Genomic DNA, 24,027 nt, shown 5'->3' with positions numbered 1-24,027 from the left:
CACCTAACACACCTGTGGAGAACGCTAGCAACGCACCTTTTTGTAACAATGATCTATATTCCTGCTGCTCTGATAGATCCTTCTATGAAATGTCATCCCTGATGCATGACATGTTCATGGTAGTGATGAACCAACAGAGTGGCGATGTGATGTTGGCCAGGGACAATGAGAGGATTGCTTTCCTCCCTGCACCGTTGGGACTAGCTGAGGCAACCTCCTCTTCTAATGAGGCCATTCTTATCAATGAAAGGATCCAACTTCCAAAGGGGACTATTTTTAGAGATACCCTTCTTCCTGTTGATGAAACTGAACTTCTCTGCATACGTTTCTTTCTGAATGTGTCGGGGAACAGCCTTTTTTTGCCTCTGTGATTTCGTCGATAGACTCCAATTCCGGCAGCAGCTCTCCGGGCTCTCATAACTTCGAATAGTCTTTGACCGTAATTCTGGGGAAGTTGTCGACTCTCTTGGGTGCATCTTCGACTGCCTCGGGGCTACCTTTAGCACTCCTCTAGCCTTTCCCAGACTAAGTCGGGCTCTACTTGGGGGCGGTTTACGTTTGCTGCCCTAAGCCTCTTCGCATGCTCTGCAGATTCTTTCCACAGCCATTTAGTTAGCAGGCTGACTTCTTCCCTAGCAGAGAAGCCAAGACTCTTGATTGCGTCCTTGTGATGGTATATAAGGATTTTAATCAGTTGGTGTTGGGACCTGCGATATTATGGTCATCTTAAAAGTGGCTCGCAGGCTTATACGCTTTGGCCAAAAGGTTAACTAAATGACCCTTTTTTCAAGAGATATATAGGTATTTCACTGTGTATTTTTGTCACATTGGATGTTGCTCTGGACTTCTTTGTTTCTTGTTTTATACAATTAGCTGTGCCCAGTAGCAATTTGGGGTAATTTGGGGTGTTTCTGAGAACTTGCTGGGTATCTTTGTACATGCATAACCTGTAATTTGCGGCAATAAAATATTGTATGTGTTTTTACCTTTCCAGGAGTGCCAGCAAGCAGAGATTGCTGTGGCATGGGTTTAAAGGTTTTTTTTTTTGCGGAGAAGTGTTGTCAGAATGTGCCTAGCTAGTCAGGGGCCAGAGTTGCTGGTTCCCCTAGAAATGTACCCAGGAATCCGGTCTAATTCCTGGATACATTAGGCACATGTCCCGGCAATATCTCCCCTTGAAAACTCACCACTAGGGGTTCCCTGCTTCAGCACAGACCAGAAAGGTAAATGGGACATAGGAATGTGAGGTGTCCCTGAACTAGTCAAGGGTCCCCTATGTTAATGGGGATACCCAGTAAATGCCCAGGTCACCCAGAACTTGTATAGAGGTTCTGGGGGCACTCCAATCATCTATAAGGTTGTGAGGGGACTTTTAAAAGTCCAACCCTAAGTTTATTGTATAGAGTGTGGGGAATATGGCTTGTAAGGAATAACGTGCAGCTTATTATTCTATTTCCCTGAAATCCCTTCCAAAAGGACAAACAAGAAAACCCAGTTTGAATCCAAATGTCAGCTCTTCTTGTGACTTAAGGCAAGTCACTCAATCTCTCTGTGCCCCAGGCACCAAAATTAGATTGTAAACATCACAGGGCTGTAACTCTTTGTGCAACAGTCACTGTCAGCACTATGTAAGAAACATTTTTTTAAAAATATTTTTCTTGCTAACTTAGGTTTTCCAGAATTCTATGCTATAGACCAGTCCACCCCTCCAAGACCTAGGGGTTGGAAATGCATTGTTAACAGCTGCTTTTTTTTTTTTCTCTTCAACCCAGGTTCATGTGTTGTCCGGGATGCCATCGGGAACCTTAATGACACCCTTACCACTGCGCTGACTAACTGCACTGACGCAGGATGTCCACTAAGCGTGGACTCTTCATTCTGTAAAACCAACGAATGTAAATATGGCCTAATGCACAACTTCCAGGTACCAACTTGTTTATCAACTTTTTAGACAGACCAGCTTCTTACCGTAAACCTTACTTTCTAATTGCAAGTGTTTTCTTTCCCATTTTGCCAATCAAAATGGCAGCCAAATCGGCTTTGGTCACGCAGGCCAATAGGAAGTGGCAGCGTCATCGGAGACATGGCATTGCAGCTTCCTATTGAACGACCTGGTGGGAATCTTTTATTACCCATGAAGGATAACTAAAAATGGTAAGCATTTGGGGACTGGGGCGAGGGGGGCTACGGAGCTTAAATAGTGCAGTTCGGCACCAAACCCAAACATTCAAATTCTTATTACAACTTTGAAGGTATTGCTGCTTTAAATACCACACCCTCTGCCTATATTGCTGTGATCCTCTACCATGCTGCACAATAAAAAAGGCCCATCTTAAACAGCTGTGCCCCCATTTCATATTATTATTATGATTATTATGATTTTATATAAAAACGGGGCATTGCTGTTTTAAGATGAGCCTTTTTTTTTCGATTGCGCAGCGTGGTAGAGAATAACAATATAAGCATAGGCTGGTCTTTAAATAGCAATACACCCTTATTATTAATTATTTATTATAATAATAATATTATCATCTGAATGTTAGTCCTGTGGAGCTGAACTGCACTATTTTCAGCCCTGGAAGGGTCCCTGTTCCTAAGAAACGTGCACTTTTATATTTTGCATTTGAACCAGGGAAAAAAAATCCAGATGGCTGCTGGGCTCATCCTTTAGGAAGCAACAATATCAAGCCCAATGTGAGACTGTCGTATTCCTTTCCAAAAAAAGAAAACAGTCATACTTTTTGCTAAATCAAAAAAATATCATATTAGTTATTAAAATGTTAGTGTAATGCTATAAACTATATATAATAAATGATGCATACAATTATACATTTATGCTCACAGCTATGCTACTGTACATAAAATTAGAACAAATGTGATATCACTGGCCCAGGTAATTGCTGCACAAAATATGTCAAATGTGCATTCGGTATAAACCTTTTCGGTGCCGAAACACCTGTTCTCAGGAACATTTCACTAAGTCAACCTTACAAAATTATCAGTACGGCTCAAGACTGTAAATATTGAATGTATAAAAAGTTACTGCATATTAGTCCCACAGTTGATTTAGGCTATGAACGAGCATGTTGTATATAACTAGTTGTGTTTGGGCTTGTTACGACTTTGGCACTGTGTATTTGAAAAGCACAAATGCAGGTTTTGCTCAGTGGCTGAAAAACGCCAGTCAGATTGGAGATGTTGATTTTCAAGTACAATAGTCTGTTGTCCTGTGTATGTCACATGGATATACAGCAAAACAGCAGCTCAATGCTGATCAATGAACAGTATGCGTGAACTATTCTATTACATGTTGCATAATAGACTATGGATTTTTTTTTTAACTAGCCCTTCATTTGGAAGGATTCTTTTTGAATCTGCAATGACCTGGATTGCCCTTTCAAAAAAAAAAAAAAAAAACACATTTTCAACAAACTGTTTATTTTAAACATTTTCATACATTATAAAGGGGAATGGGGATGGGTACAAAAAATATCAGGGATGATGGGGATATAAAACATCATCATACAGTATACATTTCTATTTGATTATAACAGAATTAGCCGTGTTAGTCCAGTTGCAATAGTGCAGAATAAATGGGTTCTTCAGTATTAGTGATACTTTTTTTATTTGGACTAACAATTTGTCATAGGACAAGCTTTCGAGAGTTCTCCTCTCCCTCAGGTCGGCAATACTGATTAACAATGGGATCTATGTCTAAAACAGTGTTTGGGAAAGCAGGGGGAAAAACCCAGACATGGGTTTGTAGATAAGGTAGGGTGAGAAAGTGTTTGACGACATGGAAGGTTGTAAAACGGCGACAAGTAACAGCATGCATGCCAAGATCCCACAGCCAGTCACAACCATGGAAGACTCCATGTGTAAAGGATCATACTGCTGCACATCTATGAATGTAGTACAGCTCAACCCTGTTATAGCGCGATCCGATTTAAATAGTCTCCATTAAAAAAAAATTTTTTTTTACACATTCAATGCATTATTGTTAACGGACACACACCTACACCATGTGGGAATTGAACATGAATACATTTTATATAATACCCATGCAGGAATCGAACCCAGGACCTGTCATATGGCAGTACCAATTCCTTACCTGCTATGCCACAGGATTGGTGTGATGAAACACTCTATGGACGGTTAAGTTTGTTTTTAGAGTCTGTGACATCACACAAACCCTGTGGCTTGCAGGTAGAGAATTTGTACTAGCATATGAAAGGTCCTGGGTTCGATTTCTGTATAATTTCTAAATTATTAATTATAATTTCTAAATTATTTCATTTACATTTACATGTGTATTGTGTATAATATATATGAAAAATGATCTGGCCATGTGTCCCTGCAGTAGTGCTACAAATCGCTTTTGCATGTGCACATGTAGCATCACTACGATTAAGTCATCCGTATCGCTCTGCAGTTTCTGGTGTAATTGAGGCCTTAATGCGGATATGGGGTTTCTCACACACTATTAGAATTGTTTGTAATTATCATGCCTGCCTCTCTTCTAATCCACATTCCCCCCCCCCCCCCCCACACACACACACACCCCTTAGCATCCTCTTTCCCCTCCATGCTGTTCTTTGTCACCGTTTTACACCCTTCTATGTCTTCAAACACTTTCTCACCCTACCTTATCATCTATTTTGTTTTTATTTTTTTTTGTTTTTTATTTTCCCCCCTGCTCTCCCAAACACTGTTTTAGCCATAGATTCCATTGTTAATCAGTATTGCCGACCTGAGCAAGAGAGAACTCTCAAAAGCTTGTCCTGTGACATAAATTTAGACAAAATAAAAAAAAAGGTATTGCCTAATATTGAAGAACTCATTTATTCTGCACTATTTGATTATACATATACAATTCAGGTACAATAAATGTACATATTTATATTATCACATCATTCTGACATTTTGAAGATTCCCATGAGAGCTGAATCTCGCAGAATTTATCACACTATTAATTTAACAAAAATTGCATGGCTTTTCTTACTTTTTTTTTTAAGATTGAAAAGTTACTTGTCACTATCTTTTACCAGTGTCTTTCTGAGTAGTGAGAGTTCTCATATATGAGGTTAATGATTAAACTTCAATAGTAGTGGTCTGGGAAGTGTATCACGGAAACTCCTGTTGACTACAATGGGAGGTTCTGGTCGGTAGTCCCCTGATCGGCACTATCCCAGTCTAATGAATAACTCCCATTGTACAACTGGAGAACCATCTAGAAAACCTTTTAAATAGGCAATCCATGCCGTTTTTTTTAAAATGTTTTTAATACATAATTGAAGCATGGAGACCCCTGCTTCTAACCTGTATTAAAATTAAGATGAAGAAAAACTTGGCTTGGATTGCTCCTTTAACTCTGTGCGTATCCCCTCTCCTATTAATGTAGCCGTTTCTTAAAAAAAAAAATGTATGTATATTTCATATTTCACTTTATATTTTTATGCCTTACAGGTCAAAGTTTTGATCGTCACAAGTCCATAAAAATTTGTTTGACAGATTGTTACACTGATTCACTGTTTGTACTTGCATGTAGCCTCTTGCTTCTATAAATTGTGTACTCCATGTTGGCAGCACAATGAAAGATCAATAAAGATGTTAAAAATAAATGCTGCATGGGTCTGCCCCTTTAGTGAGCATTAATGCTTGACACCATTGTTTTGGACCTTAGCCTCTAAATTCCACTGTAATGCTCTGCAATTTTCTTTAGTATTTCCATTGGTATTTCTTTCAATGGTGACCTTTTGAAGTATGTTATGTTGATGTCTTTTATCTTCTTTATAGGTAATGAGCATGGTGTCTGGATTTGCTCCCCTTATTACTGCAGGAATCTTTTCCGCTACCCTTTCTTCTGCTCTTGCATCATTAGTGAGTGCGCCAAAGGTCTTCCAGGTAAGAGGCTGCTTTCAAAACCTACATTCCTTGAACACTAGGTTAGGATAGAGCAATGGTGCTCAAAGTGCTGTGTGTGTGCTTCTGAAGGGAGGGAGAGCACTGGGTATTAAGGTATCATTTAGTTATATACTCAGTCCATAATAATGGGGGGGGGGCACCAGAAAGCCCTGAAGGTTGGGGAAGTTGTCCTAGGACACCCTCCTTCACCTCATTGGGATAGCCCCTTATGAGTACTCACTGTCTTGTTCACCTCCAGAGTCTCCCTTCCAATGCGTGCCGCTGTATATAGTAAATTCCAGAGATGTAGGTGTGTACAATAAAGAAATGCTAAAATGCTAATAAATAAAGTTTTCGCCAGACCTGCTCTCGTTTGGATGCTGTGCGCTACACACCTACATTCCTTGAACACTACCATTTTATATATAGAATTTAACAACTGCGCTGTCACATTAATTTGCACTGCAAAAAAAAAAAAATAGATAGTACTGTAGTGTAATAAATTGATTTGCCTAAAATCACACAGTACGCTAAAGTAAAATTTGTACAATTGGGCGACAAGGAGTTTGCAATCAATTGCATGTGCAGTGACTAGTTACCATCATAGCTGAATCTGTTTTAGAGAAGCTGCCCCCCTTACGTGTCATACAAAGGTAAACCACTGAAGAGAAGAAATGTAGGTGCAACAACTCGCTCAAAATCGTGTTTTTAAATCTAAAACACGTGATCTATATAAAGGGGGGAAGATACTGTTCCAATGATGAAAACAGAAGTGGAAACACTCAAACGTATTAAAAATGTTGAAGGGGTGAATGATATTTAAAAAGGCATACAATAGTCATTTGGTATAGCGCAGCGACATGAAAAATGACTACCCAATCATCTAACACATGGGACAGGGACTCCGGAGAGCAAAATGTGAAAAATAAATACAAACAGGATATAGTGCAACACTATTCCATTGATAAAATAGTATGATGGTGGACAAGATTAGTCCCACCCACGTGATGGTAGGCGTAATCAAGCGCTAAACCTCATATTGCAAACAATGTGTCTTCACTTTGGTAGAAGTAGATGTTTCTCCCAATTCAATAGTAAAAAATCGGAACACATGAGTTCCCCAATCAGTGCTCAGCGTGCACAAACTATAAGTCCATGATGATAGGCATTGGTCATTTTAAACAATGTATTCATCAGCAATAAATGTATAGAAAATGAACAATGTAGTCGGGCGCATGATTAAATCCATGCAAGTCACATATGCTCCAATGTTAAGGAGAGGTAACACACTGATGGACCCAGGCGGTATATCCGTGGACCCCGTGGAAACGGAGTACACAGATCCCCTTGTAGACGAATAATCTCTTTCCCTTGGAGCTAGACAAATAAATGAATGAGCAAGTCCATGAAATAACTTGTAATGAAAGGTACTCTCGGCTTGATGGTTGGAATGCCCGGAATTCGCGTGCTCTCAGCCTGGACGAAGTAGAGGAAATAGCATTCCATGGGGGACATATTGGGCAGTGCACTGCATCTCAATAGGAACTAAATGATGGAGGCTGGATTGCTCGGCAGATGACAATGTTTTATTGGATACTCCGCAACATAGTATCACACAAGGATTGTGAGAGGAACCTCTGATGCGTTTCATACATGCAAGCGCTTTGTCAAAATTCTCAATTCATAAGGAATAGGAAGGGATGGACATAGTGCAGCAACGTTTTTTATATTTTAGAAAACAAGTTTAAAAAAAAAAAAAATCTCAAATTCACAGATTGAGCAATAAAGTCCACCAGGGTCTGAAGTAAAGTGCTGGGTATGTAGCAAATGCCAAATTCTCCAGCTCTCTACACCGCGTGCGTCGCTTCAGGACGATTTTACTGTTGGAGGCGGGGTGAAGTTTGTGCAGTTATCTTGGCAGTCAGGAAATCCAACGCGTTTCCCTCACAAGAAGCTTCCTCAGGGACTAACACTAAACACTTAATAGTGTTGCACTATATTCTTTACATATCCTGGAAATGTGGTGCTCCGGAGTCCCTGTCCAGCGACCAACCACTGCAGAGGCCTAGAGCATATTTTCTCCTCAAATAATTTTTGTATATGATTACTAATGTATTGTAGTTTAAATGTTGAAGATATGCATCAGCATCCATACATAGAAATACTCCCAACGTCATTGCACCTGAAACAAAACAATAAAACGTTTGCCTTCAGAGTAAGTCAGGATTGTCTATTCTGCAAATGACTTTGCCTATCCGAGAAACACTGTGTACAGGCTGTAGCATGTCATCGTAGTATGCTGTAACCATTTAGATTTTAAGTTTTTTGTCAAATTGAATATTGTGTTTGTTACTTCCATCATCTATATTTTCCTAATTTCAATGTGTTTTTTATTTCCTCCCAAGGCTTTGTGTAAGGACAACATTTATCCCGGTCTTCAGATGTTCGCTAAAGGATATGGGAAGAACAATGAACCACTGCGCGGCTACATTCTTACATTCCTAATTGCTTTGGGATTCATATTAATTGGTTGGTCTTTTGACATACTTAATTTGACACTGTAAAATTATAATGTATTAGAACTTGTTTTACAATCGGCAGGAATTAGTTGTTTAAATGATTCCTATAGTGATAAAGCAAATTGCTTGTGAGTACAGTCACATATCTGACAGGTCTACAACCTTGCCTTTCCCCATTATTTCTTGGCATACAAGGATTTCACTGCAGCCGGGGGGGTGGGGGGGTGTTGGTTTTTTGTCATTTTATTACTCACCTTAACTTATATAATGTGTAGTGATAAACAAATTGTTTAAAAGCACGCAGCTTTCAAGGGAAGTGGTCGTTCTGGCAGCTGTCCGCCGCAAATTCCAATCGTCAATAAGAATTTCCGTCCGGAAACGGTCTGACGCCCTTCAGAATATGTAAAGTGACCCTATAAGAATGATCTGCCCCTATAAGGGTGATCTGCCCAGGCACCGGTATCACTTGATCGCTTGCTTTGTGGTGCGGTTCATGTACCTTCTGGCACTGAAACTGTTCAGACTTGTTAGTATATTTTGAATAGGGTGTGTACTTTTACGTTTGGCATTTATTTTTACTGCTACGTATGACATTCTTTCACTGTGATTTAAAAATAAATAAATAAAATGTATGCATCCACATGAGTTAGTCTATGAAGCAGTTTGTACATGAGCGTTTGAGACTTGAATGCGGGAAAGACGTTTGAGGCCTGTAATGCTTGTGCAATATACACGTCTAAAGAATCAAGGAATTGTTTAGCTATGAAATAACAACCTCGTCTTCTCCAGGACCACACTAATTAGTACAACTGTTCAATTTTAAAGATTATATAACTGAAGTGTTACTGTGGTAAAGAAATGTGTGCACAGCTCCAAGCCAGAGGATTAGATGTGCACATTTTAGTCATTGGCGCATATTATGTTTAACATAGGTTGAGCTCTATGAACATATGAATTTCCTCCCCCCCCAACCTATCTACTAATCTAACCCATCAAAACGTTTTTCTTTCCCCCCTTCTTTAGCTGAACTAAATATAATCGCTCCCATCATCTCAAACTTCTTTCTGGCTTCATATGCCCTAATAAACTTCTCCGTGTTCCATGCTTCTCTTGCCAAGTCTCCAGGTAAGATTCATTTTTTTTTTGTTTTTTTTTGCGTGTTGGTACTTTTATGCACTTTCATGAGTTTTCTGCAAAGAGGAGTTAAACGAAATGCATACAATAACACAGAAAACCCGCTTTCATTTACAATGCATGTCATTCACCATAGTTTCAACTTCTACGGCTCCTGATGACAAGCTGTCTGAGCCAAATGGGTTGTTACAAACAGTAATTAAAGCTGTATTTTATTTGAGGTAACATGCTAGTAGGCTGTGCTGTTAGGTTTTCACTTTGTTCCAACTAGTAAACAAGAGACATATGCCAATTTATCACAAATCTGTTGGCACAAAGGTTAGCGACCATTCTTTTCTATGTGAAATCAATTATTGGTTTATACTAGTGGGATGAGGGTATTTAACTTGATTCTGATTTGTGCCGTTTTTTCAGACCTTGTGACTGACATTACAAAAGCAATGCTATTTGGAAAAATGCATTTGAACTTTAGATGAACCAAGCTCTAAGGGACACTTTTGTATATGTTTAAACTAAGAAAAAAAGTGTGTGTGTGTGTTTCTGCTTTGCAATATAATTCAACAAATAAAAGGTAAATGTGGTTGTAGCCATCATTGACACCACCGTTTTCCCTTAGTACACAGGGATAGTGTCCATTTACCAAGGCTTAAAATTCTACCTCCTATTTATCATCACCTCTTCCCATTTTTAGTCCTCTTGCATTTTTGATTGACTGCTGTTTATCAGCCAAAACGATATGAATTGTGCAATGATTGAAAACTTAAGTATATATTCTGTACCGTGCACAAAAATAATGAATTGCGAACGTGCTAATGTTTGTAGTAACGCATCAGTGTAACATAGCAGTGTGCATGCTGTGTTGTAGCGCTCGATTGAGAATGTTTGTGTGCTTCTTTCTCAGGGTGGCGTCCTGCCTTCAGATACTACAACATGTGGGTTTCACTCCTGGGAGCTCTTCTTTGCTGCGGAGTCATGTTTGTCATTAACTGGTGGGCGGCCCTGATGACGTATGTCATAGTCATTGGATTGTACATATACGTTACCTACAAGAAGCCTGGTAAGTTCATACCCATCTCCAGCTTCTATTTGTAAATACAGTATATAAAATAACATTGTGGTCATCATACTGGTTGATATTGTGATTGACTCACGACTGTAGAATGCAATTTTATTGTGTTTTGAGGGCTGAGTCTCTTCGTAAGATGCATTGGACTTCTAATAAAGTTAAAGCACATTGCCATATAACACCTTATCTACTGTTAGTAAAAGTTTTAGAATTTGTGTAATCATGACATGGAACATAAAATACATGCTGCTTTCTTAAGAACTCATTCTGGTCACTTAACTTGCGTTTCACGACTGAGGTCCAGTTCTGGTTTTTAAAATCGTATGCTGTAACATCCTGGGATTGCTAGTTCTACTCCCTTATATTTATAAAGCCCTGTAGTGAACTACAGAGTGAGTCAGTAGTTCAGAAGCTGTCTTTATTTTTAACAAAGTTTACAGAAATCAAGAAAATAACATTTTAGTACAAAAGCGTTTTTTGACCACAGCTATAAGTACAAATGTAAAACCCATCCACTGCAGCAAAGCATAGCGATCTAATGCGTTTGGTAGCTGCTGTCAGATTCAGATGTAACACAAGGCAGATTGCTGCGACATTTGCTGAATGAGTACATTTCTGGACGAGATGCTCCCAGAGCTGCAGGATGTCAGAACGTTGTATAGTTTACAGAAAGCTCCATTAGTTCCTGATGTTTTCCTGCTATGGTCATTGCTGTGATTCCTTTTCCTTTAGTTTGGGATACAAGAATAGTCCTTGTATGTTTTGCTATATACTGTGTCATTGCCAGGGGAGCCATAGTACAGTTAAATTCACTTACAAATATCAAGGCAAATGATTGCGTGCTTCTTTGTGAATACTCCATTTGGGGGGAGGGGGCGTGATTTTGGAGAATTAATAATGTAGAATTACCAACTAGCGAAAGCAGTGTACATTTATGGATCGAGTTTTCTAACCTTTATATAAAAACACTATTAAATGCATTATGAAACAGCAATATTAGCCTTTGTGTTGTATGGCAGTTCCCAAACCATGTTTAAAGCAGCATATAATGTTAGGATCTTGACCCCTGAGCATTTACTACTTTTTGCTTTTTTGTGTTTAAATAAAACATCAAGAATACAATCCCTACCAAAGCATCCTCCGATTGCAAGGGACTCTTCGGAGAGCTCCATTTGTATTATGTAATTTTTGTGCTTTGTGTCCCCGTGTAAAGCACCAGACTATACACATGCCACACAAAACCCTGAAGCAATATTTCGATGCTGGTCCGCACAAGTCCGAAGTAACTATACAGTCGGAAGTCTGAAGAGTTGACGTTCAACTATTAGCATAAATATGAAAACTTTTTAGGCTGCGCTTATAGTGCCGGCGACAGCGTCGCGACGTCGCTGCAAAACAAATGCATTGCCGCCGTCGTGTGCGCTTACAGTAAGCGCGATGCAACGGATTGGTCGCGATTGCTGGAAGTCATCTCTATTTGATTTTCAAGCGACCGTCGCGTCGCCGGAACTATAAGCGTTGCCTTAGATTCATGCCTCCTTGTAAAATATTTGCAAAGACGGATATTAAAAAGACATTGAAAACCCAATCCTTTATCTTTCCTTCAGATGTAAACTGGGGATCGTCAACACAAGCGTTAACCTATCTGAATGCATTGCAGCACACTATCCGTCTTTCAGGTGTAGAAGACCATGTGAAAAATTTCAGGTAATCATTAAAAATAAGGTATTTGCATTATCTTTCAACTGTTATTGTGTGTGTGTGTGTGTGTGTGTGTGTGTGTGTGTGTGTGTGTGTGTGTGTGTGTGTGTGTGTGTGTGCGCGCGCGTGCGTGCGCTCATGGCCTGATCTTGGAAATTATTTATCACTGCACCTTCGCCTCTACTTCAGTACACTTTTATATTATGACCCCAATGATAAAGTGTTGTCTTGAAGGTAGTTCAATATGTATTATGCCCTAACGTACAGAGTACATCATGAAACGTGCCACCCAGGGGCCCTTTCTGATGTATGCGTTGCGTCATTGCCCTTTGCTCTCTTGGTTATTTTTATTTATTATTTATTTATTCTTTAGGGTCTGTCCTCGGGACGACCGGTCACGAACCCCCACAGAATGGGGAGACCTGCCCCTTCACTTCTGGTCCTGTGGGTCGGACCCCGGAAAGGATAACTTGATCGCTCCTACGAGCTATCACATGATCTGCCAGTGCAGAAGGGTCCATGGCCATGGAGATTGCAGGACCCTCTGGCACGGAAGGGGTTCAGCTCATAGCGCGGTTATAAACTTATTGGCTTGTATGTACATTTTCAGGTTTATATTTAAAGACTTTGTTTTAGCGGTTATTTGCTGAACCGTATCTGATGGATGGTTAGACGGCCTGTTACTACTGGTTATGTATGACCTAGCCTGTCTCCACATTGATAGCTGAGATAATAACTCCTTGACCTAGCTACAATGTCATGGGGTCTGGCAATCCAGGGACCCTGTGACATAGCTATGGAATATTCTATCTGCTCGTTTTCTGGGGGAGATTTGCGTTCTGTGCGTGCTGTAGTGTGGTGACCTCGAGCTGGCCAGCTGTGGAATGGAGGATGTCTCCTCATCCATTCCATCATCCGTGACCCTGCAAGTAAGCGATAACTCCTGTGGAATGGTCATATGATGGCCAAGTGCCAGAGGGGTTGTGGGCACGCTGCGGCCCCCGGCATGCTAAGGGTTATTATTTCTAGCATCATTTAAACATAGGGGATCATAGTGTTACTACAGAAACTCTGGGTACTGTGAATATTAAGGAATACTACACACAAGATTTATTGGGATGGGCAAAAATGGGCAGCACTAGTGGTAGCAGAGACGGAGCCCACAGGTATTTTCAAATGACCATGTTTCACTGGCTGTGCAATTAGAGATTTCTGGCAGCCATTGGATTTTGTGAGGGGCATCAGCATTTTAATCTTGTGTTTCTCCTGTCTCACAATTTGTGTCCAATTTGGTGGCAAGAATAATGGAATTTTAATGATCAGAACGGGGGGATTCAAAGTGGTTTGGCTTGCTCACTGTGCACTTGTCAAAAAAGTATATAGATTACAGTTGTGTGGAAATTGGAAGTGGAAGGCAGAGAGTCGGATATGTTTTGGATACCCTGGGACAGGGTATTGTCATCTAAGCAAAAAATATATAAATCCGGGTAGGTTGCTTTTGAACATGACCATTTTCATGTTGCTACCTGGCATTTTTACATTTATATGGTGCACCAACATCATTTGCATCCCCGTTGCTCGGTCTGCCCCTGAAAGTTGAGCTCTGGGTTTGATTATCTTTCATAGAGAGGAAAGGTTTAGACTTGGTTTAACACGTATTGATTAGTGAGCAATAGACGTGAGCAGTAGTGAGACCTCCAATGACTCCATTTTAAAATTCTGAAGATCTTTTATTGGTTCTAACAGAATACCAATTGTAAAATTAACAGTGGCGTTGCTATCAGGGCCGCAGTAGGTGCGAGCGCACCCCAGCACGACGCAAAATAAAAATAGGACAGCAAAATACCGGACAAAAAAAGAGAGAGGTCATTGTAAAAAAAAGATAAATAAAAAATAATACAGTACAGTGCTGGTTATCCGACCTAAACGGGACCAATACCGTGTCGGATAACCAATAATGTAGGATAATACGGAAAGTGTTATCCGACATTTGCACACACACACACCATTCTCCCCGCCCCCTCTCACTTACCAGGCTTGGCAGAGGCACAGCGGGAGCGGCACAGGAGTCAAATACCGGAGTGGCAGTGAAAGACGATGCCAGCTGAGGGAAGACGTTGAAACGGCGGGCGGCGGTGGTTTGGCTGTGGCAGGCGAAGACATCCGATCGGAGCAGCAACACAGGAGACGGCAGTGGAGGTACGCGCTGTAACACCTTAAGTTGACCGGCGTCTGACTTCCGGCGCGGTGTTACAGCACATACCTCCCCTGCCGTCTCCTGTGCTCCGATCGGATGTCTTTGCCTGCCACAGCCAAGGCACCGCCGCCCACTGTTTCAACGTCTTCCCTCTTCCGACATCGTCTTCTACCGCTGCTCCGCTCCCTAATAATAATAATAATGTGCCTCCAGGACCTTTGTGCCCTAGGCGACTGCATAGGTTCGCCTAATGGACCGGCCGCCCCTGAGTTACTGACCATGTGGCAAACTGACATTTCAGAGATAGGCGCTTAAGACAAACATTCTAGATCAAAAACTCTAGTGAATATTTTAAATAATAAGGGAATTAATACTTTCAATTAGCCAGACTTACTGTATGTTATTTAGTATGTAATGTTGTCCCAGTCTGTTTTTTGTAACATACTCGCAGCTGCTCTGCCGTGTGATCACACAGTGATCTAAATATATACTTCTATCATTTTTACTCTGCCACATTCTATTGCATTAATTTGTCAGAGCTATAATCAAAGACATTAATAAATTCTTACTTGTGAATAATTCCTCCGTTTATTTTTAGTTTATTTATGTAGACAGTATATTATGTCCAAGGAAAATGTAATATAAACTACATTCATTACTCTGTACTTCTTATATACATTGTCAAGTGCTCCTTTTTTAAAAACATTTTTTTTTTTAATTATTATTTATTTATTTTTATTCAACACCTACCCCTTTTTATTTCTTTTTTAATTACTATTGGGACAATGTGCTGCACATCTATAGACGTTCTACTAGCAATCACATTTTCTACTATATTAAATGTTTCAATTTTATTTTTATTATTCTTGTTTGCTTTGTGTAAAGTTCAGTTGCATCAATGAAAGTATTATGTGCTTCCACATTTTACTAGAATAATTGGTGGGCATGCAGCCCGAAACCTAGTCCTTAATGAGGAACACCTAGCCCACCTACCCCACCAAATTCCCTACTTGTTATAAAGACTTTGACCCCATTTGTTTCCTGGCCTTTTCTCATATTTTTTTACAATACCCTTACATTTATCCAAAGCAGCTTTAAGTTCAATACCTACTTCACCTTGGTAGATCCACTAGACTTTCAGTGAATAATTACTTGTGGTTCCGATGAGTCTGCCACCCTCTAGCTTTAGGGCATGACTCATCCTGAAATTCTTTCAGAAAACCAGTCCACTTTCATCTCGCCTACTAACCGTGCCAGCAAGGAATCTGTCTTCTAAAATGTAGCTGTGTGTTGGTTCCAGTACTGACAAGTAGTTAGTCTGCGTTCCAATATGTGATTGAATACACGAGTGTGCTCATGATATCTGCTCGTGCTGTTGTCACGTCCACACTGCGTTGGGTACACAGCGCTTGCATAATGCATTTGCCGCATTCCGTTTGGTCATTTGGTGCTATAGCTAAATACAAAAAGTACAAAAGAGAAATGCTGGCATTGCATAGTTACTTTTCAGTTGATGCCATTGTGCTCGTTTTATACCATTGCTTGAATGTTGCTGCCAGGACTGTTGATGTTTGTAATCTATTATAGATGAGATTAGTGCCCATATGGTTACTTCATTTGGTGTTGGTATTACATTGTTATTATACAATAAATACCGCCTTTAAAGGGCAGTCTTTCTTGAGACCAAAGGGTACCCCTATGGTAGTGAATTGTGCAAATGGTTACATTGGCATCTTTAATTGCAGTTTGGGGTTTAGGGGTCTGTCCTAAACACGTGTTTATGGTACGAACAAGAAGCGGTCAGTTCCAATTTTGGATTGGTGTATGTATGACATTTGCTTTTTGCCGTGTTTTAAACAACGTTCCCCCATCAGTCCTGATGCTATTGAAAGGGAGCCTTTCCGCTCAAATCATGCAACCATTTATGAGCCAATGAATACAAAGCCAACGTGCACAGCAGCACCCCTTCTGTTTAAATAATACATACACTTCTTGGTATTGACATTTAAACTTCTGGGGCTCTGCACTTCTGGGGCTCAGTACTTCTGGGGCTCAGCACTTCTGGGGCTCAGCACTTCTGGGGCTCAGCACTTCTGGGGCTCAGCACTTCTGGGGCTCCGCACTTCAGGGGCTCCGCACTTCAGGGGCTCCGCACTTCAGGGGCTCCGCACTTCAGGGGCTCCGCACTTCAGGGGTTCCGCACTTCAGGGGCTCCGCACTTCTGGGGCTCCGCACTCCTGGGGCTCCGCACTTCTGGGGCTCCGCACTTCTGGGGCTCCGCACTTCTGGGGCTCCGCACTTCTGGGGCTCCGCACTTCTGGGGCTCAGCACTTCTGTGTCATGTGATCACTCCAGGAGCAATCAAATGACCGTGCCAGACCCTGGATGGCGAGAGAAAGTGGACGGGGGTTTACTTCGGTTTGGATACAGATGGCTGCTCAGTCACAGCTGTGAGCCTGATCACTCTATGGAGAACAAGCTAGTGCCCATGCTGTACCTGGTATGTCATAAGGGCATCTGGCATGCCAGGGCTCATGCTGTACCAGGCACATCATGAGGGCACTATGAAGGTTAACGCACTGTAGATTACATCTCTAGAAGGCTATTCCTGCCTTAATCTCTGTACTGGAGGATGTTGGCATTTAACTCGAGGAGAGACTAAGAACTTTTGAGGTTTTTTTTATATTCAGCTGATAAAGAAACAAAGTAGGTATTTTTTATATATAGATTTGGCTAATTTTGTTTATATTACTTTAAATCTGCATGCAGGAAGTTTTTTGTTTGTTTGTATTTTTCCACTCATACAGTTAAATTGTCTATCAATGGATGTTGCTTTCCATTTAAAACAAGCTGTTTGTAACTAAATTATGCCTTTGCAGTATACTTTCTCTCCTGGGACATTTTCGACCTGCAGGTTTCCCTGCAACTATACACATTTATTTAAAGTACAGTATATAGCTAATTTGATATTCATTTTTCAATGTGCCTTCTGCATTATTGTGAATAATATATTGAGTTCCTTACTAGATAATTGTATTTTAGGATGAATTGGAAGTGCATTAGGCTTCAAATGCAGTTTTATTTTGTTTGTTTAAACTCATACTTAAATGTTTTGTTGCTAGTCTTATGAAAATTTATTTTACATTTATTACCAGTGTTCTCCTCAAACGGGATGGGCGATTTAAACTCTTTATTCTTCCGTGTGTGTGTGTGTGTGTGTGTGTGTGTGTGTGTGTGTGTGTGTGTGTGTGTGTGTGTGTGTGTGTGTGTGTGTGTGTGTGTGTGTGTGTGTGTGTGTGTGTGTGTGTGTGTGTGTGTGTGTGTGTGTGTGTGTGTGTGTGTGTGTGTGTGTCAGATTAAAACTATATTTCCTTGCATTTTTTTCAATATTCACCGTCTTTTAATTTCTTCATTAATGAAAGGGTTTGTTCCGTATGGTAGCATGGTACATGTCAAATGTTTTCCTAATGGTTTCCTCACACTTGTTGGCAAAAGAAAATATGACTTGTCAATGTGTAGCAAAAAATAATTATATACAGTGTATATATTTTTTTTCACTACACATTGACAAGGCATATATATTCTTATATACATGTGTGTATATATATATATATATATATATATATATATACATACACACACACACACACACACACACACACACACACACACACACACACACACACACACACACACACACTTTTGTATGACAGAGATGTTAGGTAAAACTATTTTTATGATGATTTCATTTTCCCCCATTCTGTAATCTTTAAACAGGCCGCAATGCCTCGTTTTAATAGGTGCACCAAATTCCCGCCCAGCGCTCCTACATCTAGTCCACGCCTTCACCAAAAATGTTGGTTTGATGCTCTGTGGACATGTGCACATGGTAAGATTTCTAAATACATGTCATTTAGCGTGGGGGTTTTTTTTTTACGTGTATTTCTATTGTGACTCCTTTTTGACAACTCCTATTTGTATATTCCCTGTGTGTTATTCTAATGTGACACTGTAGGGTTTCAGTTTCTATCCCCTTTTCAGCCCACTGCAGATTAATGCACCCCCGGCAGCAGTCTCCTATCGTAGTGAAGGGGTTAACACAGATGTGCATGCAACTAAAAGAATTCTGGGAAAGTAACATTTGACTTATTCTTTGAAAGGGTCCTCGCAGGCAAGCTATGAAAGAGCTAGCTACAGATCAGGCTAGATACCAGCGGTGGCTTATTAAACACAAAACGAAAGCCTTCTATTCACCAGTGCATGCAGAAGATTTACGGGATGGAGCACAGTATCTTATGCAGGTAAAGTCTTCCTCTTCTTCTTTTTAGGACTGATTTTTCTACATAGTTTCTCCTCCCCCCCCCACACACACTTACGAATAATATATAAATATATATTCATATTCTATTTGTAAGTGTAAAAATAATGTGCCTGCTTGTTCATTTTGTTCTATAGTACAATAAATCCAAGAGTTAATGGTCAATAAATATAGTATTCTGCATTTTATGTAGTAAAAAAATTATTTTGGCATATTTTGATCTGTTCCTGATCAATCCAATGTAATTTTTTGCACCTGATGCACGACCAGTATAACTGATTGGTGAACACACATGCAGCGGGTCAGTCGGACCTAAGCTTTGAGAGAGAATATTTTTTTTAGTACTATGTTTTCACAATTAATTCTTCGTTCTCTTTTTCTGTTTTGGATAAATAACTAATTTTGGTTTTTTTCTCCCATCACAGGAGAGGTTTTTAAACTCTTATAATTTGCCCTGTTCACTGCAGTATATTTCACTTAGGTTTGAACCTATAACAAAGACATTGTGCACTGTAAATTTAGCAATATATATTTTGATGGTAGACTTGTAGGGCCTCAATGTGAAATGAACCCCTTTGGGACCAGAAGGGTCTGCAACAACATTTTGAAATAAAGATTAAAAGTAGTATAGAATATATTACATGGAATTTTTAAATGAAGTTGTGACTAATATACTGTAAATTGAAAAGAGCGCTGCTTTACATTTTAAACAGGATTACCACCTTAACAAAGCCCATATCCTTCTCAAACAAAGTAAATGTGAAGGGTAAATAGTGCTCGCCCGGCTTCTAAATCACAGATTCTCTGTCACTGATTTAAAAAATAAATTGATGTAAGCCGGTTTTATCTTTCTTTTTGTGTTTACCTCTTTTCTGATGTCCTTTTCTTTGTCCCGTGGGGCTTAGGCTGCCGGTCTGGGGCGTATGAGACCAAACACTCTGGTGCTTGGCTTTAAAAACAATTGGCTTCAATCTGACATGAAAGAAGTAGAGATCTACATTAACTTATTACAGTAAGTACACCCGCAACACCTTTCATGTGTGAGTCATGCGTGAGTCACTTGTGTAACCTCTGTGCGTAGTAGTTGCAGTTCTGTGTACTTTCTCAGATGCACATTCTCAGATAGACGCACACTTTCTAGGTTTTAGTGGTGTATATAGATTGGCCTGGAATCTATGTAGACTTCTCACATTAGGAAGGTAAAGGCCTCTTTGTATATTTGCCCTTTCGTACAGTAAGCAGTTCATTACATTGCCACGTGTTTGGGGGTTCTGTGTAGATTGCATTCATTTTGGATTGCCTCTGTAATCAACAAATGTTTCTGTGGGGGGAAAAAAACGCTAGTGCTGTCGGCTAAATATTCTGTGATTCAGAAGCCCTTTGTACCATTTCTATCCCCACTTGTTCCTTTACTGCAAGCTGCCACTGATGTGCATTATTTGATTATGATTTATGATGCTGTACTTGGCTCTATAAAAGCTTTCACTATGTTGCACATAATTGACACAGCAATAAGGCACGTCATGAGTTTTGTTACTCCACTCATTCCTTTCAAAGCCCAGTTAGATGATTATTATTGATTAAGGTCTGAAAATATACAAAGTGAAAATCTGATATATAGATAAATGTGAACAGCTGGCACTCCCAATGGTTGTGCTATATGGTAGTTGAATGTCCCATAACAAATAAGTAAATGAGCATCAGATTTGTGTCTTGTTTTTCTACAATATATTTTCAACTATTCAAACCTGAGTGCTGCCTGCTGATTCCCGTGCTAACGGTATCGTGTGCTTGGAGATATATATATCTATCTATATCCAAGCATATAGATATACTAGCTGATATACCCGGCGTTGCCCGGAGGCCGTGAGGGGGGGCGTGAAAGGCAGGGGGGGGCGTGAAAGGCAGGGGGGGCGTGAAAGGCAGGGGGGGCGTGAAAGGCAGGGGGGGCGTGAAAGGCGGGGGGGGGGGGGCGTGAAAGGCGGGGGGGGGGGCGTGAAAGGCGGGGGGGGGGGTGAAAGGCGGGGGGGGGCCTGAAAGGCGGGGGGGGCGTGAAAGGCGGGGGGGGGGGGGCGTAAAAGGCGGGGGGGGGGCGTGAAAGGCGGGGGGGGGGGGCGTAAAAGGCGGGGGGGGCGTGAAAGGCGGGGGGGGGCGTGAAAGGCGGGGGGGGCGTGAAAGGCGGGGGGGGCATGAAAGGCAGGGGGGGCAAGACACACACACAGTGTGACACACACACACAGTGTCACACACACACACACACACACACACACACACACACACACACACACACACACACACAGTGTCACACACACACACAGTGTCACACACACACACACACACACTGTCACACAGACACACAGTGAGACACACACACACACACGTCACCTAGAGCGACACACACGCGACACCTAGCTGTAGTTCAGGCCGCCGCCATCTTGTCACTCGGCGCCGCGAGGGAACTACTTCCGGCCGCCGCCATCTTCTCAGTCGGCGCCGCCGCCATCTTAGGCGCATCGCGAGGGAGGAAGGGGGTCCGCTGCCTGTTCCCCCGCCGGGGATGGAGATGAGGCGCCGCGAGGTCCGCTGCCTGTTCCCCCGCCGGGGATGGAGATGAGGGGAGCGGGAGCGCCGGGAGAGGTGAGCGGAGGGGGTGTAATGTGCGCGCGTGTGCACAGGGACATCTAACTCGGCGCCGCCGCCATCTTAGGCGCATCGCGAGGGAGGAAGGGGGTCCGCTGCGCGGGGATGGAGATGAGGCGCCGCGAGGTCCGCTGCCTGTTCCCCCGCCGGGGATGGAGATGAGGGGAGCGGGAGCGCCGGGAGAGGTGAGCGGAGGGGGTGTAATGTGCGCGCGTGTGCACAGGGACATCTTGTCACTCGGCGCCGCCGCCATCTTAGGCGCATCGCGAGGGAGGAAGGGGGTCCGCTGCGCGGGGATGGAGATGAGGCGCCGCGAGGTCCGCTGCCTGTTCCCCCGCCGGGGATGGAGATGAGGGGAGGAGGTGTGTGTGTGTACACAGGGGTGAGAGTGTGTGTGTGTGTGTGTACACAGGCCTGACAGTGTGTGTGTGTACACAGGGCTGAGAGTGTGTGTGTGTGTGTGTGTGTGTGTGTGTGTGTGTGTGTGTGTACAGGTTGTTGTTTCACAGGGGTGAGTGTGAATGTGTGTGTACACAGGGGTGACTGTGTGTGTGTGTGTACAGGGTTGAGTGTGAGTGTGTGTACAGTGTTGAGTGTGACACTGAGTGTGTGAGTGTGAGGGGGTGACTGTGTACCAAGGAGTCCTCAGAGGTTCTGGCCGTGTGGTGTGACTGCAAGTGTGTGAGAGTGAAGGAGGTGATGTCACAGTGGGGCGTACCTCTTGGCCAATGAGTCACGGACCAATCAGATTCACCGCAGATAGCACTAACCTCACTAACCATTCGATTTTATATATTAAGATATAGATATCTGTCTCTCTCTGTCTCTCTCTGTCTCTCTCTGTCTCTGATGGTGTGCTATACTGAAAATTGTTGCTGCCAAGAGTAGAGCCACACAGCAGATCAAGGCTGATTATGCTACTGTGCTCTCATGGGGAAGGAGAGCCAATAAACAGTATGAATAAGAGACGTCATGGAATAGTAACACTACAATGGGCCTTATCCAGTGGCAATCCTTAAAACTAAACTTGTTCATAAGTCAGAAGGTTTTGGGGGAAGAAAAAAGGGTAATATTAGCAGTAGGTTGCTGTTTCATAAGATTAGCATAGTTTGATTTGGGGCAAGTTGCACCTTTTAATTTTTGTATCTGTGAGTGTGTGTAAGTTTTTGGTCTATGCAGTTTGAGTGCTGTGTTTTGTGAGGGCACAGTTTGTGTATAGAAGCAAACCTTCATTCATTTGTTACTCTTGATGTTTCATGCCCTACGTAGCCTTTTTTTTTTTTTTGGTCTAGTGACCCCTGTTTTGTAATATTTACAAGCGCCTAGTATACTTTTTAAAAAGTTCAAAATGTTTATGTGGACTGTGCATAAGACTGTGCAGTGCATGTCAGCAGTGCATAGTAGTTATGCTGTCGTCCTATAAACGTGATCTCCCATAAATCAAGTGTTGCTTGTGATAAGTGCTCTTTGTGGTGTGCAGGTAGCAGTGTCATGCTTGTGGAGTAGTATACCATATAGTATTTTGTATTTTGGAGGCCCTGATCCCTTGTGTTGAGCAGAGTATGGAAAATTGCTAGTGTAAGCACGCTGATAAAATGTAAAGATTACCAGGAGCTTTTTAATATATTGCTACATTGATGTTCCATGTTTTCATTATTTTTTTTTTAAATGTGAGGTATACATATTATCCTATCTATCTATCTCAATCTCCTACAATGATTACAATCTTTTACAGTGATGCTTTTGACTATCAGTATGGCGTGGTTGTTATCCGATTGAGAGAAGGCTTGGATATATCTCATCTGCAAGGACAAGGTAAATGAAAATGGTTTATAAAATACAATGACTATTAACAGTACAAATTGAAAAAAGTGGGCCAAACATTTGTTATGTATGTAGGTCACAAATGGCGTTGCTACCTAGCAGGTTGTAATACCTTACTGCAGCAGCTTGCTGTAAATTGAACCTGCAGTAGATGTTCTTTTGTGTAAGATAACATAAATGTTCCTTTGTTTCCAGTTAGTCTAATAAAATACATCATAACCTGCAGATAATCACGTTTTCACCACTATATGGCTGTTTCATACCTGCACTACAATAACCTTCAGAAAATCTGTGGTAGACCATGTGTGACAGCTGGTATCAGTGGGGGTTATTCATTAATCTGCAATAGTCCCAGTTGGGGCACTATTGCACGAAAACGCCCACTGAAGTCAATTGGGAGTTTCTGTGCAATAGTGCCCTGATCAGCACCGTCATAGTTTAATGACTAACCCCCCTCTGTATCAAACTATATGGCCCTGCTTGCATAAAGGAATGGTTATATCATGGAATGGCAGGCAGTCCTTGGCTAGTTAAGTGAAAGGATTGGTACCGGGAGGAGGAGGCATGCTCCTACAAAGCTGACCCACACCCCCGCTTGTGGTTTCTGAGATGCTGGTGAAGTTATTGGTATTAAAGGATATTTTAATGGCCGTCCATTAGAAAGCCACAACCGATGTTGCAGCTTCCTATTGTCTTGAGATTTGGCAGCTATTGTGTTTCCCCT

General features: G+C 41.6%; 1 protein-coding gene across 4 annotated transcripts in view; it reads left to right on the top strand.

The window, feature by feature from the left end:
- Positions 1-24,027, top strand: part of SLC12A2 (solute carrier family 12 member 2) — a 111,252-nt gene that overhangs the window by 69,683 nt on the left and 17,542 nt on the right. For all 4 annotated transcript variants that reach the window (XM_075600261.1, XM_075600270.1, XM_075600279.1 and 1 more), the window contains 10 exons: positions 1,773-1,924; positions 5,797-5,904; positions 8,310-8,433; positions 9,447-9,548; positions 10,459-10,614; positions 12,231-12,330; positions 18,299-18,410; positions 18,682-18,822; positions 19,745-19,851; positions 23,215-23,294. In XM_075600261.1, coding sequence (XP_075456376.1) covers positions 1,773-1,924; positions 5,797-5,904; positions 8,310-8,433; positions 9,447-9,548; positions 10,459-10,614; positions 12,231-12,330; positions 18,299-18,410; positions 18,682-18,822; positions 19,745-19,851; positions 23,215-23,294 — 1,182 coding nt within the window. The remainder of the gene's footprint in view (positions 1-1,772; positions 1,925-5,796; positions 5,905-8,309; positions 8,434-9,446; positions 9,549-10,458; positions 10,615-12,230; positions 12,331-18,298; positions 18,411-18,681; positions 18,823-19,744; positions 19,852-23,214; positions 23,295-24,027) is intronic.

Source organism: Ascaphus truei, chromosome 1, assembly GCF_040206685.1.
Source record: "Ascaphus truei isolate aAscTru1 chromosome 1, aAscTru1.hap1, whole genome shotgun sequence".
NCBI classification, from domain to species: Eukaryota; Metazoa; Chordata; class Amphibia; order Anura; family Ascaphidae; genus Ascaphus; species Ascaphus truei.
Note: the sequence above shows the minus strand (reverse complement) of the source record. Positions and strands in the feature narration are given on the sequence as shown.